Here is a 15,908-nt window from a genome sequence, read left to right as displayed (position 1 = left end):
AAGACCCCAGAGAAGAGGATGCCGATCATCTCCCTGAGACCGTCCCCTCTGGACGCAAAGAAAGGGGAGGGGGCGTTGAGGTCCTCCAAGGCACAGTTGTCTCCTCTGCTGAGGATGAACTTGTTTACCCCCAGAGCATCCAGGAGAGCGATGGCGACGAGGGAGACGTCGGTGTTGCGCCCTACAATGAGGGCGACGACAAGGATACTGTTGAGGAAGGAAACTGAGAGCCTCAGGACGATGAGGGCCCTGGCCCTGCTCCTATGCTCTAGCTGCCTATCCCTATGCTTCAGCTGCCACCTAGAGACCTTTCAATTGACTTGCTCTCGACTCTTCATACACAGGCATCTGAGATAAAGAGGAGGATGCCGTCAAAGCCGCCTGCTCTCCACGCAGTGCCGGTGCCGGCCGTCCCGCTGACGGGGGAACAGCCAGCCAAGAAGAGCAAGAGGCACCTGCTGCCTCCTTGCCACCCTTCGCCTCCTTCTCCGCGCAGGTGAGTCGGGGTCAGACACGGCAATGACGGGCTCGGATGACATCGGCGGGATGGGGGAACCTCCCGTCGCCTCCGCCCAGATCCTCTCTTCCGGACGAGATAGGATAGTTCCATGCAATGGAAGCAGAGCTTTTCCAGCTCACGCCAGAGAAGGAGGTATCAGCGCTGCGAGGCGAAGAGGAAGACCATCCTTTCAGTCCCGCCCCTGGATGACATTTGGGATCAAGGACAGACGCTCATGAAGAACCTTTCTACAGCCCCAGCGAAGAGGGACCGGCTAGAGTAGAAGCACAGAGTGTCAGACTCTTCACCTAAGTGCTTGCGGGCCCAACCGTCACCGTACTCAGTGATTTCTGCAGCGGCTGAGAAGTTGTTGGGCTCTAAGTCTTCTGCAGCGTCCACCCCTCCTGACAACGAGGGGAAGAAGTTGGATGTGATGGGTAGGAGGGTTATCTAATCTGCGGCGACGAGCATCAAGGCCACCAATGCCCTAGCTATTGTGGCATGCTACGACCGTGAGCTGTGGTTTAAGCTTCCACCTCTGCTGGACTTCCTCCCCGACAATAAGAGGTACGAGGCTTTGGAGATTCTTCAAGAGGGCGAAGTGGCATCGGACCATGCCATCACAGTGGACACAGAAATCGCTGACGCGGGTTTCCTCCAGATGGGCAATGGCATTTGTGTTCGCCGCTGTGGCTGGCTCATGGCCCCCGATTTCGACAGGAGGTCCAGACAAGGGTTTTGGACATGCCCTTTGAGACAATCTTTTCGGGAAAGCAGTGGTGGATGAGTCCCTAAAGGCCATCAAGGCACACACGGCGAAGGCTCGTGCCCTGGACAAGCTACAGCAGCGACAGCACGTTCCTTGGGCACCCTACAGCAGCGACGGCTGTCCTTTCAGTCCTCAGTAGGCAAGCCTACCCGGTCTTCAAGGGGTTTCAGCAGGGGCTCCCCTTCTTACTGCCAGCCCTCCCACTCCTCGGCCCAAGAAACCAACAGGGGGCCGCTCCAAGGCCTTCGGAGGAGGATGCTGTCCTCATCGGGGCCAGCATGGCGGCCTGTTGACCTCCAAGCAAGAATGATCCGGCCAGAACATCGGGGTCCCACCCGTGCACCACGGTGGGAGGCCGACTTATGAACTTCAGCGTGTGGAAGACCATCTCCACATCCTTTGGGTGCTGGAGGCTCTCGCCCTTGGACACACTTCGGAGTTCCAACAAAGGTGTCCCCAAATATCACCGGTGGCCCGACAGGAAAACCACGTCCGTCCCATTGCTACTGGAAGTTCGGGTCATGCTAAAGAAAGGGGCGATGGAGCTAGTTCCAAAGCGACTCTGGGATTTATTCAAGGTACTTCCTCGTGCGAAAAGACCGGAGGCTGGAGGTCCATTTTCGACCTGCGACGACTGAACAAATGCATCAAGTCCCAGAAGTTCTGAATGGTCACAATTCAACACTTGCTCGGACAGCTGGGAGAAGGAGACTGTCGTTGTTCGATCTGGAGGATGCTTACTTCAGCATCCCCATTCACAAAGGACACCGCAAGTTTCTGCGCTTCGTCGTTAAGGGGAAGCATTACCAATTCAAGGCCCTTCCTTTTGGAAGTCGGCGCCCAGAGTCTTAGAGTGCCTAGCAACGGTGGCGGCCCATCTGCGACTACAAGGGATCCAATTCTACCCTTACTTGGACGACTGGCTCATCCGGGCCAAATCAAGAGACATCGCAGTCGGCCACACAGCGAGGACCGTCCGCCTACTGATGGATCTGGGGTTCTCAGTGAATTATGCAAAGTCCTGCTTGACTCCATCGCAGGACTCTCTGTTCCTGGGATCCCGGCTCAACAGTGTCGTGCCTGGCATCCCCATCGGAAGAGAGGGTAGCGGCCATCTGTTGGGGAGAATTCTCCTAAATGTGCCAATTCCCTTCACCTTAGAGACCCCCAGCAACTTTGCTGGATTTTGAGGACTTGATTTTTATTTTTTTTATCTGGAGACAGTTTGAGACGTTTTTCCTACTCTCTCGTATTTTGTTTTTTTTACTCGTGTTCTTTGACTATGGGGTTTTAGATCACTCCATAGGCATCTTTTCATTTGTGTCACACAGCACCCTCAGTGCACCCTGCTTGGTGAGTGGCAGCTAGGCTGGAATGAATGGGAGGAGACTGGATGAAAGGCAAGTCTATAGGCTTGGAAGGCAGAGCCGAACACTGGAACTTAAGAACTGAAGACTAGCTTGAAGAGGACGGCTGCTGCAACTCCTGGACCGTTGGTTTGCCCGGTGATGCCCTGCTGCAGGTCCGAATTGCCAAGTTTGTCTTGACAGAGAAGCCCCTGCAAGGACAACTTATCCCTTTGAGTTGATGGGACCAATCAACTTGACACCAAGCCACCTGGATACCTTTCTCGGAGCTGATTGTATTTTCCTCAGTGCTGCAGGAAACCGAATAACCAGGTAGTGGGACACCATCTTGTGTGCTTGACTACAGCTACCAGAATTGAAGATATGCCAGCTTTTTGACCAGTCCCAGTGCAGTGCAGGAGTCCCCCGACGTACTCCCTCTTGTCCCTACGACTGAGGCTCAGCAACAGCGAGATCTGCAGGAGCTGCCAGGAACAGAAGTCTTCAGCTGCATCTTTTCTTCATTTTAAGGTACTGTGAAATAAGAGGGAGTACTTGCCGTCTGTGGTGAAAGTGCTTGACACGTTCCCAACTTGCAGGCCTAATCAGCTTGTGATCCAACATGATTCTTTCTTTTACAAACTACTTCTGAGAACTTTGGCGAATACTTTTCTGGTTTAACTACCAGAACTGCCTTATCCTCTACATGACTTTAGCCCATTGACTTTGACCTAACCGCATTGAATTGACTCCTCTGGTGAACTCAACAATTTTGCACTGTCTAAGAATAAGTGTGGTATTTTTATTAACCTATGCCTTTTTGCTCCTACTTCAGAGGTTTAAATGCCTCAAACTGATAGTGTAAAGTACTGAAGTATATTTGTGTGTGATATCTATTGCCTCTTTCAACTGACTGTGAAATATAATAATTGTTTTACCAAGAAACCTTGAGTGTAAGAGTGTATTTGAATACTTGTGATTGTAGACCTCTGTGTTATATCATTACAGCTCACATTCCCCTCTTGAAATAAGCCTGGCTGCTCAGCAACACTACCAAAACTGTGTAGTATAGACTTGTACCAAAGGTTGGTTTGCTTACACCTGTAGTCCTAGTTGTGTGTATTGGTCCCCAAGGGTACTGCATACAAACTTTGCCTAACGCCATCCTCGGTGAGGTGCAACGGCTGTTAGCTCTTAAGATCGCCACGGTGAGGGCCATCGAGTCTCTGCTCGGCATGATGTCAAGCATTTCCCCCATCTGGCTCTGCAGGTTACGGATATGCCTGCTGCAGGAATTCCTCGATGCCCGTTGGATCCAGGTGTCCGGAAGCTTCTAAGACGGGATCGATCTTGACGAGGAGTTCCGTCGGGCGATAAGGTGGTGGGGCATGTGCTTGCATCAGACCGGGGGTTTAGATTTCCAGGCCCCACTGCACCAGGAGACAGTTACGACGGACGCTTCCCTGGAAGAGTGGGGAGCCCACACCAGAAGTCTTCACAACAGAGGCCTGTGGCTGCCGGAGGAGACGTGGCACATAAACGTTGTGGAGCTACGGGTGGTGTTTTGGGCCCTCAAATCATTCCTGCTGTCACTCAAGGGCAAGGTGGTGCGGGTCTTCACAGATCACTCCACCACAATGTTTCATATCAGGAAACAGGAGGGCACCAGATCCCCACCGCTCTCCAAAGAGGCGCAGGACTTATGGCACTGGGCCGTCGCCCAGGGGATGCTCCTCATTCCGCTTCATCTGTCAGTAGTAAAGAACACTGTCGCCGACTCTGTGAGCAGGGAACTTTGCTCGTGCCATGAGTGAGAACTTCGGCAGGATCTAGTGGAGAACCTTTTCCTCAGATGGGACAATCCCCAGATCGACTTACGAACACCAAGTGTCAGAGGTTTGCCAGCAGGTTTCCCCAGCAGGGGAGCATGGGGGACCCATTCTCATTCCTTTGGGAAGACTTCTTTCTGTACGAGTTTCCTCTGTTGCCGTTGTTCCTTCGAGTCATAAGTCAACTCAGACGGTACCGGTGACGGATGGTCCTCGTCGCACAGACCTGGCTGATGTAGATCTGGTACCCGGACCTTCTCAGCATGTCGGTGTCCCCACCAGTCATATAAATAAAATACAAATGCCACTCAAGCTGCCAGTGGTCACAGATCTTCTTGCCAGGGAAGGAGGCGCCATTCTTCTCCACAATCTCTGAACATGAAGGCCTAGCTCCTGCAGCGCTAGAATTCGGTGGCTACGAACTCCCGGCGGACTGCAAGGAAGTTCTCACCAAGGCTAGAGCATGGTCTACTTTCACGTTCTATGGACTCAAGTGGAAGAGATCTGCTATTTGGTGCCGTTCCTAGAAGATCGACCTGCTGAGGGTCACGGCCCCTCAGGTACGTACTTATTTGCTGTCGTTGACCAAATCGGGGCTGGCTCACGCCTCAAGCTTCATCTGGCGGCTAACTCCCAAAACACCAGATCCTCAGATTGACCCTCCTTATGGTCGCACCGGTTGGTCAAGGAATTCCTCAAGGGACTATTCCACTTGTTCGTGCCGGTGAAGGTTCAGGCTGCGGCCCTGGCTTGGGAACTGAATGTGGTGCTTACTAGGCTCATGGGACCCCTGTTCGAGCCTATGCATTCTGTTCCACTCAAGTTTCTGTAGTGGAAAACAGCTTTTCTCATGGCCATCACCTCTAAATGACGAGTGGGTGAGATCCAGGCCCTCTCCTGTAAACCACCTTACTTGACTTTACACGAGACGAGGGTGGTGCTGTGGGCGCACACCTCCTTCATGCCCAAGGTGCCGTTGGACTTTCATCTAAACAAGCCCTTGGTGTCGCCTGTTTTTTTTCCGATGCTTTTGTCACCGGCTGAAAGGACTTTGCACTCTCTGGATGTGGCTAGAGCGCTGAAGTTTTGTGGCCTGCACAAAGAGTTTCTGGAAAATATCTCCGCTCTTTGTGAACTTTGGTCCTGTGAATCATGGGAAGGCCCTGTCCAAATCTTCCATTTTCAGGTGACTCTCCGGCTGTATCACCTACTGTCACCCGTTAGCAAACTGACTGCTGCATGGCCGTCCGAGCCCATTCCACCAGGGCGATCGCTGCTACAACAGCGTTGCTGTCTGGTGTGCCCCTGCTGGACATCTGCAGGGCGGCTACATGGAGGTCAACACACACCTTCATTAGATTCTACTGTGTTGATGGGGATTCCAGAGTCGGAGTCTAGAGTTGGCCAAGCAGTGTTGCACAACCTGTTTGCTTGAAGGTGAGCCTGGTGAGGAGGTAAGAGATGCTTAGGTTGACTCTTGCCACCTCCCGTGGTTGTGCATGTGTGTACTGCTATGTATTCTTTATTCATGAGCATGTGAATCCATGCCAGACCCCATGCTGGAGCAGGAATAAATTACTCAACTAACTGTTCTCCAGCATGCATTCACATGCGAACTCTCCTGCCTACCCCTCTGCGGCTCTTCCCTTGGTCCTACTTCCACTTTACATGCTGCCATTGCACTTTTCTACCACAGGCTGAATCTTCAGCTGCACTATAGCACCCATGGGTGTCTATTTTGTCAAAATGGCCATAGTCTTTTTTTCTTTTTTGTCATTTTGTTTCTGGGGGGGGTCTGTCTTGGGTTTTTACTCTGCGCAGCAAACCAGGTTTGACCCCTTTGTTCATTTTGTCCTTTTCGGGGTTCAGTACTGAAACCCGCCTCTTTCTCCAGTGTGTCTGGAAGTGAGGGAGGTGCCCGAAACTCCCCTGTCCTTTGTCTCCATGGTTACCTGAATGCACCCAGTCCTGATTGGCTGTCTGGCTGTCAGTCCTGATTGACAGCCATCCTGCTGCGTGAGTGACAGCTAGGCTGTGCATGAATAGGAGAAACCTGTTTAAAAGGCGAGGCTTCTTGGACTGAAGACAGTAGACCACTGGGAAGGACAACCCGATGGAGAAACTGTGAACGAAGCTTGCTGCATCCTCCTGCACCGTTGAACTGCCTGGTGAAGCCCGGCTGCTGTGCTGAAACTTTTTCTGATCGACAAGAGAAGCTCCTGACGGAACGACTTCTTCCCTTGGGTTAGTGGGACCAACTAACCCTGAGATGAACTTTGCTGGATGACCTTCCCCCAACTGGCTGCACCACTTTGCTGCTGCAGGAACCGAGTGCCAGAGGTCGAGAAATCTGTCTAGTGCAACGTCTGTAAGGCGGCCAAAAGCTCCAGGAGTCTCCTTTAGACCCTCCCGAAGCAGGACGTCCCAAGGTTGAGCCACCTCAGAGTGCAAGACTCAAGGAGTGAAGAAAGCCCAACTGTTGTCCAAGATCTGTGGTAGTGCTATTTACTGAGCACTGTAACGGCGAAGTGCTGCTGATCTAAAAAGAGCCTGTAGTTGCCGCTCCCTGCAGACTCTTCTATTCCATTGACTGATTCTTACTATCCCTCATAGGAGATGACTTGGTTTTTAACTAATATAGCTGGGAAAGGTTTTTATGTACACTTCATTTTGAAATGTAAGTGCTTGCATGCTCTGAAAACCTGTTTAACCCTTTTCTTTCTGCCAACCTCAGAATTTACCAAGTACAAATGTGATATATAAATGCCAATACTGTCCTAGTTAGTGAAGTGACCTCAGGGTGTAGGAAGTGTGTATGAAGCATCTCTAAAGAGTAACTACTTGCTTGGGGTTATTTTGAACAAACATTTTGAAGTGTATTTTTATTGTTGCACATTGATTGCCCTTTTTAAAGAATGCTTATTTAAAACTGACGGTTAAATAAATAATTATTTTAATAGTAAACATTGAGTTTAAGTGTTACTTGGATACTTGTATTGGTGGATTTCATTGCTACAGCTCAAATGTACCCCTCTTGAGAAATCGGTTTTCTCAGTCACACTACCGACCTGTGTAGTACAGACCTATACCAATAGGTGGGTTACCTAATACCAGGAGGACAAGTGTGGTGTTGTCTTCCACAGGGTTACTACATGAATTCCTGCCTAACAGTCACTGATTCGATCTCAGGACTGGTTTGTTGGGACACAGACATTTCGCAGGGAGGCTCCTTGCAGTACAAGCTGAAGACCTCTGAAGTTATAATTTATTTTTTATAATTGTTCTTTTATGATGCATGTTAGGCAAGATTGTATGCAGTAGCTTGTGGGAGACTGCACCAGCCTTGTCCTCTTGGCAATAGTTTACCCCACCTTTGGTATAAGCATGTACTACACAAGTTGATACAGTGGCAGAGCAGCCAGGCTTCTCTCAAGAGGGGTCAATGTGAGATGTAGGGTTGCAACATAGTTTCACAGTGACACGTATCCAAATAAAACGTACACTCAAGGTTTCTTGATTAAACAATTATTTATTAATTGAAGTCAGTTTGAATAAGCCTTCTTTAGAAGGGAGCAAATATGTAACACAAAAATATACTTCAATAATAGTCTCAGTTTAAATAAATCGGTAGCTACCCATTTGGGATGGTACACACTTCGTACACCCTGAGGTGACTTAAATAACTAGGACACTGGTCATTAATACATCTTTGGTACATTTAAGAACACTACTGAGTTTGGTGTCAAAAAGGAAATGGTTAAGGGAGAAAACAATGGTTAACAAGTTTCTCAAACAGGTAAGCACTTTTGAACCCCCAATGCAATGTAGATTATACCTTTCCTAGCTACACAAGTAAAGAATGTGCGGCTCTTTGGAGGGACAGATCAAAGCACCAATTCATAGGATATCAGGGAGCCAGGACAGCCGAAATCAAATGAGCAAAGCCTAGTACAGCTGAAGTTCTTCTTGAAGGCAAGTAAAAAGTCTTGCATAATGTTAGTTTGTGTAGAAATAAAGATCACTGTTGGGCTGTTAGGCAAGGTTTGTATGCAGTACCCTCTGGGACCACTACACACAACTCTGACTACAGTTATAGGAAACCCAACCTTTGGTATAAGCTTGTACTGCACCGTTTTGATAGCATGTTGAGCAGCCAGGCTCCTCAAGAGGGGTCAGTGTGAGCTGTAGTGGAATTATACAGAGATTTACAGTTACAGGTATTCACAGTTACAGGTATTCAAATACACTTGCACTCAAGGTTTCTTGCATAAACAATTATTAATTTATTGATCAGTTAGAATAAGCCGCCTTCAGAAGGGAGCAATATAATAGTAACACAAATACACTTCCAATACTGTACACTCTTAGTTTCTAAATCAGTAAAGACCCTTTTGGGATGGCCCACTGACACAACCTACACCCATAGGTGACTTCAATAACTAGGGTGCTGGGGACATTAATATCTTACTGTTGGCATTTAGAATATTCTTAGAGGTTGTCAAAAGGAAAAGGTTATTAAAACAAGAGACCACAAATATTCTTCAGAAGGCAAATACTTATGGATCCTCCAAGAAGAGTCGTACAATTCAATAGGCTAAGCCAAAATCAATTGGTAAATGTCTTGTATAGGATGAAGCACTTCTGGTAAGTAAATGGAAAAGTTCTTGCACAAGTTCTTGGGAGTCTTTGATGAAAAGAAGAATAAAATGTAGGGCCTCAAGCTGATTAGACGGGAGTTGTAGATGTTGTAAGAACTCTACAGTAAGAGGTAAGTTCTCTCTGACTTGCTACAGTATCTTAGAAATGAAGAAAAAGATGCAACTGATGACTTCTGTTCCTGTGCAGCTCTGCAGATCTCGCTGTTCCTGGCTCCCATGGGTGCTTTACTGTAGCTGCCAATGCGGTAAATACACACCATAGTAGTTCAAACGAAACCACTGCCACCAACCATTCAGTGAGAAAAGGGTAACCTAAAAAATGTTACATGAGCAGCTAGACAAAGGGGATACTAAGTAACCCCTCCAGCACCCTATTGTAAGATAGTGTGTGCTGGGTGTAGAAAATTTACAATGTAAGTAAAGTCAGTTTCACTTCACTGCTCTTGGAAACAGTAGTTTATCCAAGAGTAGGTATTTAAACCTTCGGAAATCTAAAGAGACTTCCCTGTGCCACTGCACTGAATGTGCTGTGTGACACAATGTAAAAGATGATGCCTATAGAGTTCGTCAGACTCCACAACCAAAAGAAAGTTAAACATCACATTAAAATGCATGAGGGTCTCACTCTCTCGGGCAAAAAATTAGTCGTAGAGTCCAGCAAAAGAGCTGGGGGTCTCTCAGGTAGAGGGGAATTAGCACATTTCTGAGAATTCTCTCTAACAGTCTTCTATGGAGCTTTGCTAGTCGATTCGTAAAAGCAGTTTTAGCACTGCAGCAGGGCTTCACCGGGCACTTCAAGGGTCCAGGAGGATGCAGCAAGCTTCTCTTCACGATTCCTTTGTCGGATGTTTCGTCCAGTGGTCGACTGTCCTCTGTTTAAGAAGCCTCGCCTTTTATGCAGGTTTTTGCCATTCATGCACAGCCTAGCTGTCGCTCACACAGCAGGGTTTCTGTCCTACGAGGACCGCCATCCCTCCAATCAGGACAGGGTGCATTCAGGTAACCAAGGAGACAAAGGACAGGGAGTTTCGGGCACCTCACTCGCTTCCTGCCCTACCAGACACACTGGAGCCAGAGGCGGTTTCAGCACTGAAGCCCGCCAAAGGCAAAATGAACAAAAGTGTTAAATCTGGTTTGGCACAAACCCAAGAATGACCTCGCAAGCAAGAAATGGCGAAAAAAAGGGGGGTCATTTTGACTCAGTGGTCACCTATGGGAGCTATACTGCAGCTGAGAGTTCAGCATGCGATAGAAAAGCACAATGGTAGGAAAATTAAACCATGCCACTAGCCATTTAAAGTTGTGAGAATAACACAAAAAATGTTACATGAGTAAGTAGGAAAAGGGACTACTAAGTAAACCCAACCCCCTACCCCACACCCCCGCTCCACATGAGATTGGGTGTGCTGGACCTACATAGGAAAAAGGTAAGTAAAGTCAATTTCACTTTACTACACTTGGGAACAGTAGTTCACCCAAAAGAACATATTTAAACCTTAAGAGAAATCCAAAGGACTTCACTGTGACACAGCACTGAGGGTGCTGTGTGTAACCTGTGTAGTACAGACTTATAGCAAAGGTTGGGTTACCTATTGCCAGGAGGACAAGGTTGATGTAGTCTCCCAAAGGGTACTACCCTCAATCTTGTCTACTGCCCCCCCAAGCCCCCCAACACCTTGCTTGGTATATTTGCAACCTGCGTACATTTTCCCCATCTTTGTTTTTCTACTGTATATATTACTGTATTCATTGTTACTACCATTCATATGTATGTACCCATAACTTGTAAATTTGCTCCAATGTAACCTAAACCGTGCGTCCAGATGCCTGAGGGTTTGGTGTGCTATACAAATACACATTCTGTCTGTGTAATTGTGCTCACTTGAATAGTGCAGATGTCTCTCCAAACGGTTATCATGCTAGAGGAAGAATAATTGTGTAGTGGTTCCAAATGGCATCCTTATATCTTTTGTGAAAGTCCATGAACTGATTGAGCCAGCCCTTATGTGCGTCTCACTGAACATCCTCTCACTCATGCCCTGCACTTTAAAATACATTTTGGAGCTGCTTGTAATTGGCTTGTGTATTTAATCGGTTTCCTTTTGCATTCGTTTTAGTTTTATTTCATATGTTCTCTTTTGACCTTCACATCATTATTGTAACTTGTTGCCCTTTTATAATTTTTTGCTGCTCCTGTTTTCATGATTTCCAAATATTCCTGTCAGTTGCTGTGCCATCTCCGTCCTCATGTGTAACCTGATCCACTTCTGTTCCATGTGCAGGTCCGGAAGACCCATCACATGCAGCTCAGAAGCCTGTGGTACTCATTGATTCTTTGCTGAACATTGAACCGAGCAGGACCCCGGAGCAACGTAGCAATCCTGGGTTTGGGGGTGGAAAGAAACACACCAGAGACATTGCTGAGGTAGCCGCTGCAGCAGAGCTCTTGCTACCCAGAGGTAGCGCCCGCATCACAAGCTCAGTAAGGACAGCTGTGCAAATAATTTTTTCTATGCAGAACATCAACTTGTCTGAATAAAATGTGTGAATTGTTGATTGGGTCCTTGTGTTTTAGTGCACTCATTCTCTGCCCTTTGTTTACACATGCCCAACACACCTTCAACCTTTGAGTCCATCTTACAGCTTGAATGACTTGTAGTGTTTTGAATGTAGTTGACTCCACAACAACCAGACCTAGGAAAAACAAACTGCTAGGGAAAAAGACTAGGTGCACCCTTTTTCGAGACGAGCAAGAGCTTTATTTTGTATACAAAAAACAAAAGGACAGGGTATTAGAAGTCCATTGCTGCAGAGCTCTCCATCAAGATGTATTTCACCTTATAAACATGAAATCGTCATTCATGACTCATTCAATATACAGTGTTCATCCCCCACCCTCATTGGCTTCCCCCTATTGATATGCTAATATTCACATAGAGCACTTTCTCCAATTGGCTGTGTTGTCTTCATCTTCTTCACACGTGGGTAAGAACTTCTTACAATACTGCAAAGTAATTGGTTAGATTTTAAAATGTACCACCCTTTCTTTTAATCCTAACCACGTGATGTGCACCTGGTCGTCAACATGAAGTCAGCCGATAACTTGGTCAGCCTGGCCCTTGCAAACAAACTCTTTTCTTATCCCAGACACGCAGTTACCCCCATCATGCCTACCAGCTGCAATCTTATAAACTCTGGTATCACCCTTTGCTCTCTCTGGTACAAATCACAGACCTTGTTGTTCTCTGCTCCCCCCCCCTGTGTCAACTATCTCTCCCAAGAGTTAGTCCTGGTCTCCCACTAATACATCCAACTCATGAAGGATTTAAGAGTCTTATTCCTGCACGTCCAGTAGTTCAAAAATAATGACCATTATTCCAGGGGGGGCGCTAGTGTCCTAAATCTCTGTTCTTGTTTTGGCAGCTCAAGGCCTCTGCCCCAGCTCCCATGTGTTTGGCCGTGCAGCCCTTCTCCCATTTGGTTGCTCGCATTCCTCCCTAATAGTTCAAAGGCCTACATGGGTGTACATGCATGTTATCTGTCGTGCCTGAGAATTGGAATGTGATAATCGGCCAAAAAGGGTCTTGTTCTGTTTTACCAACACAGCCTGTGAGGATTCAGGCCTACTCTCCAATGCAGCGTTAATTCACGTTCTAAATATCACACGCATGCAATATATTCTACATAACACTATTGCAAAGTAAATGGTTAGTTTTCCTTGACTTAGCTTCCATAATGTGTCTCCCGCCAGTTGCCTCCAACCGTAAGGTTCTCCCCCACCCACACCATCCTCTATACATGCCCTACGTATTAATACATTTTCTGCAATCTAAATCGTTTTGGAGCGATGATAACTTGGACATGCATCCCAACATTCCCCCCTTTAGTTAATCTTCATTATTTAACTTTGCTTTCTCTCTATACACTTCATCCTTGGGAACCAATGCCCCTACACACTTGACACATACTTATCTGGGGTACATGTAAGATGTACACAATCCCCATTTCCCACTAAGTTAACCCAGTGTTCAGTGTAGTTTTCTGCATCTGTTGGGAGAGTGATCCGTGTCCTGGGGGGGGGGGGGGGGGGTAGGTATATAGGTATTTCAATCCTAACCAAATGTGGCTTAGTTTGGTCCGCAGTTTGTGTTGGGCAACAGGTGATGTAGTAACCCTGTGGGAGACTACACAACACTTGTCGTCCTGGTATTAGGTAACCCACCTTTTGGTATAGGCCTGTGCTACGCAAGTTGGTAGTGTGACTGAGCAGCCAGGCTTATCTCAAGAGGGGTAAATGTGAGCTGTAGCAATGAAATTCACAAATGCAAGTAGCCCTTACACTCAAGGTTTCAGTTATAAATTGTTATGTATTTGTTTTTAAATAAGCATTCTTTAAAAAGGGCAATACATAATAACAATCAAATATACTTTAAAATACTTTTCCAGAATCAAAACAAAACTAGTACATACTCTTTATAGATGCTTTTTACACACTTACTACACACACAGGTGACTTCATTCCCAAGGACAGTAATGGTATTTATGTATCACTAGTACACTTTGCAGATTCTGAGGTTTGCAGAAAGGAAAGGCTAAAGTTATCAAGGATGGGGCCAAAGACCATGCACCCTTCATCACCTTCCTGATCAACTCCTCGTTCAAGAACTCCATTGTACCAAGCAACCTAAAAGAAGCATGGGTCCTTCCGCTCCTCAAAAAGCCTAGTTTAGACCCTAATACCCATACCAACTATAGGCCCATCACAACTGTACCCTTTCTCCTAAAAGTACTAGACGAAGTAGCATACCTCCAAATACAACATTTGGAAGACAACAACCTTCTTGGTCTGCGACAATCTGGCTTTAGACCAAGGCATGGGACTGAAACGGCCCTCCTGGACCTTAAAATCCAAATGGATGAAGCCAAAGACAAGGGCAACTTGGCCATCCTGCTCCTGTTGGATTTGTCTGCAGCCTTCGATCTAGTCGATCACCAAATTCTCACCAACCAACTTTCTTCGGCTCCTGGATTCTCCCAGAATGCCACCAATTGGATTCGGTCCTTCCTCTCGGATAGAACAACCATGGTCTTCACCCCATCATGAGTGCTGCAGCAGACCCTGTCCCTATCCAATGTGGAGTACCGCCAAGGTTCTTGTATCTCCCCTACGCTCTACAATGTCTTCACAAAGCTCCTCTTTGACCACCTTGATGATCTGGGTGTCACATATACTAATTATGCTGATGACACCCAGGTCCTCATTGCACTCAAAGGGAACTATGAGGAAGATGTTGCAAAGTTGTACGAGATCTACCTTGAAATCCAAGCATGGATGGCCACCAACAGCCTTTGCTTAAACCACAAGACTGAACTGCTCATCGTCGGATCCCAGGTACATACTAGACCCCAGATACCAATCCTTTATCATTGATGGCAACATCAAGTGTCTAAAGAAGTTAAAACACTGGGTGTGTACCTTGATTCCACCCTCTCTAAAAAACAAATTAACGCCACCATCTCATCTACAGCATACACTAGCAAACTTATCAATGCGTGCAAACCTTTTTTATTCAACAGCTGCCTCAATTGGACCAGGGCACTTATTGTCCAAATTGGACTACTGTAACACTCTTCCTCGGCACGACCAACCACAACCTGAACAGACTAGACACCACTAAATATCGCCCTACGATGCGCACTCAATCTCCCCCGCAAAGCCCACATCTCGGCCTTCAGAAAAGAGTCGTACTGGCTCCTCACCCGCGAGAGAATTAAACTCTGATCACTTGTCATCACACACAAATGCCTCTATCTGACAGCTCCTCGTTACCTCGCAGACAAATTTACCAGACACAATTCTACCAGACCAACCAGCTCCCCGTACTTACACCAGCTCAACATCCCCAAGTTCAATCTAAAAACAGCAGGGGGAGCAAGCTTCCCTGTATTAGCAGCTAAACACTGGAACCCTCTGCCCATGACAATCGGAGCAGACGCATCATTCTGGTCATTCGGAGCTAAGGAAAAGGAACTACTCACTTCGCACCAATAGACTATTAACTGCACTTAGTAAAATCCGGTATCCTTGGATCTAATGTTTAACACTGCATTGGACTATTTTTGTAACCCGTCAATTTACCACTGAACCCTGCCTCCTCACGGACCACTCGGTAACATGGTCCCGGATACCACTCACTACTGTACTGTACTGTACCATGTTGTAACCCACCTTTGTATGTGCAACCTTATGTAACATATGCCTTGCCTAAGCCTAACCGCCCAGCTATCCCAGGGTTTGGCTGCGCTATATAAATAAACTAAAGGAAGGAAAAAGGTTAAACCGGGTTCTCGGGGCATACTTAAATCTTCCAATGAAGTCTAGACAAAACCTTTGCCAGAAATAGTTTAAAACCAAGTTATCCCCTCTGAGGGACAGACAATGAGTCTGCAGGGAGCCAGGACAGCCTAAGTCAATTGGAGCACAGTCTATGGAGCGGAGGCACTTCTTGGTTAATAAGTCTTGCAGAAAGTTAGTTTTTTAGGAAATCACTGTAGGGTCACTAGCCGTTAGACTTGTGGAGGGTAGAGATGAAATGAACTCTGAAATGAACTCTTAACAAAAAGTAGCTATTGCAAATCTCAACTGAGAAGACCAAAGCACAAGATACTGATTTAAGTACCCCAAGTCTGAACAGTACCTCTTGTTTGAATAAGAGTGTTCTAGCTGGCTTCTGTCCTGTTGCAGCCATGCAGATCCTGGGCTCCTGAGCTTTTCGTGGGGACAAGAGGGAGGACGTCTGGAGGACT

General features: G+C 47.0%; 1 protein-coding gene across 6 annotated transcripts in view; it reads left to right on the top strand.

Annotated features, from left to right (window-relative positions):
• EP400 (E1A binding protein p400) overlaps positions 1-15,908 on the top strand; it is a 1,542,855-nt gene that overhangs the window by 517,333 nt on the left and 1,009,614 nt on the right. For all 6 annotated transcript variants that reach the window (XM_069620067.1, XM_069620064.1, XM_069620063.1 and 3 more), the window contains one exon: positions 11,384-11,583. In XM_069620067.1, the coding sequence (XP_069476168.1) occupies positions 11,384-11,583 (200 nt within the window). The remainder of the gene's footprint in view (positions 1-11,383; positions 11,584-15,908) is intronic.

The sequence above is a fragment of the Ambystoma mexicanum genome, chromosome 10 (genome assembly GCF_040938575.1).
Source record: "Ambystoma mexicanum isolate Mex_15411 chromosome 10, UKY_AmexF1_1, whole genome shotgun sequence".
NCBI lineage: Eukaryota > Metazoa > Chordata > Amphibia > Caudata > Ambystomatidae > Ambystoma > Ambystoma mexicanum.
This window is presented reverse-complemented; position numbering and strand designations above follow the sequence as displayed.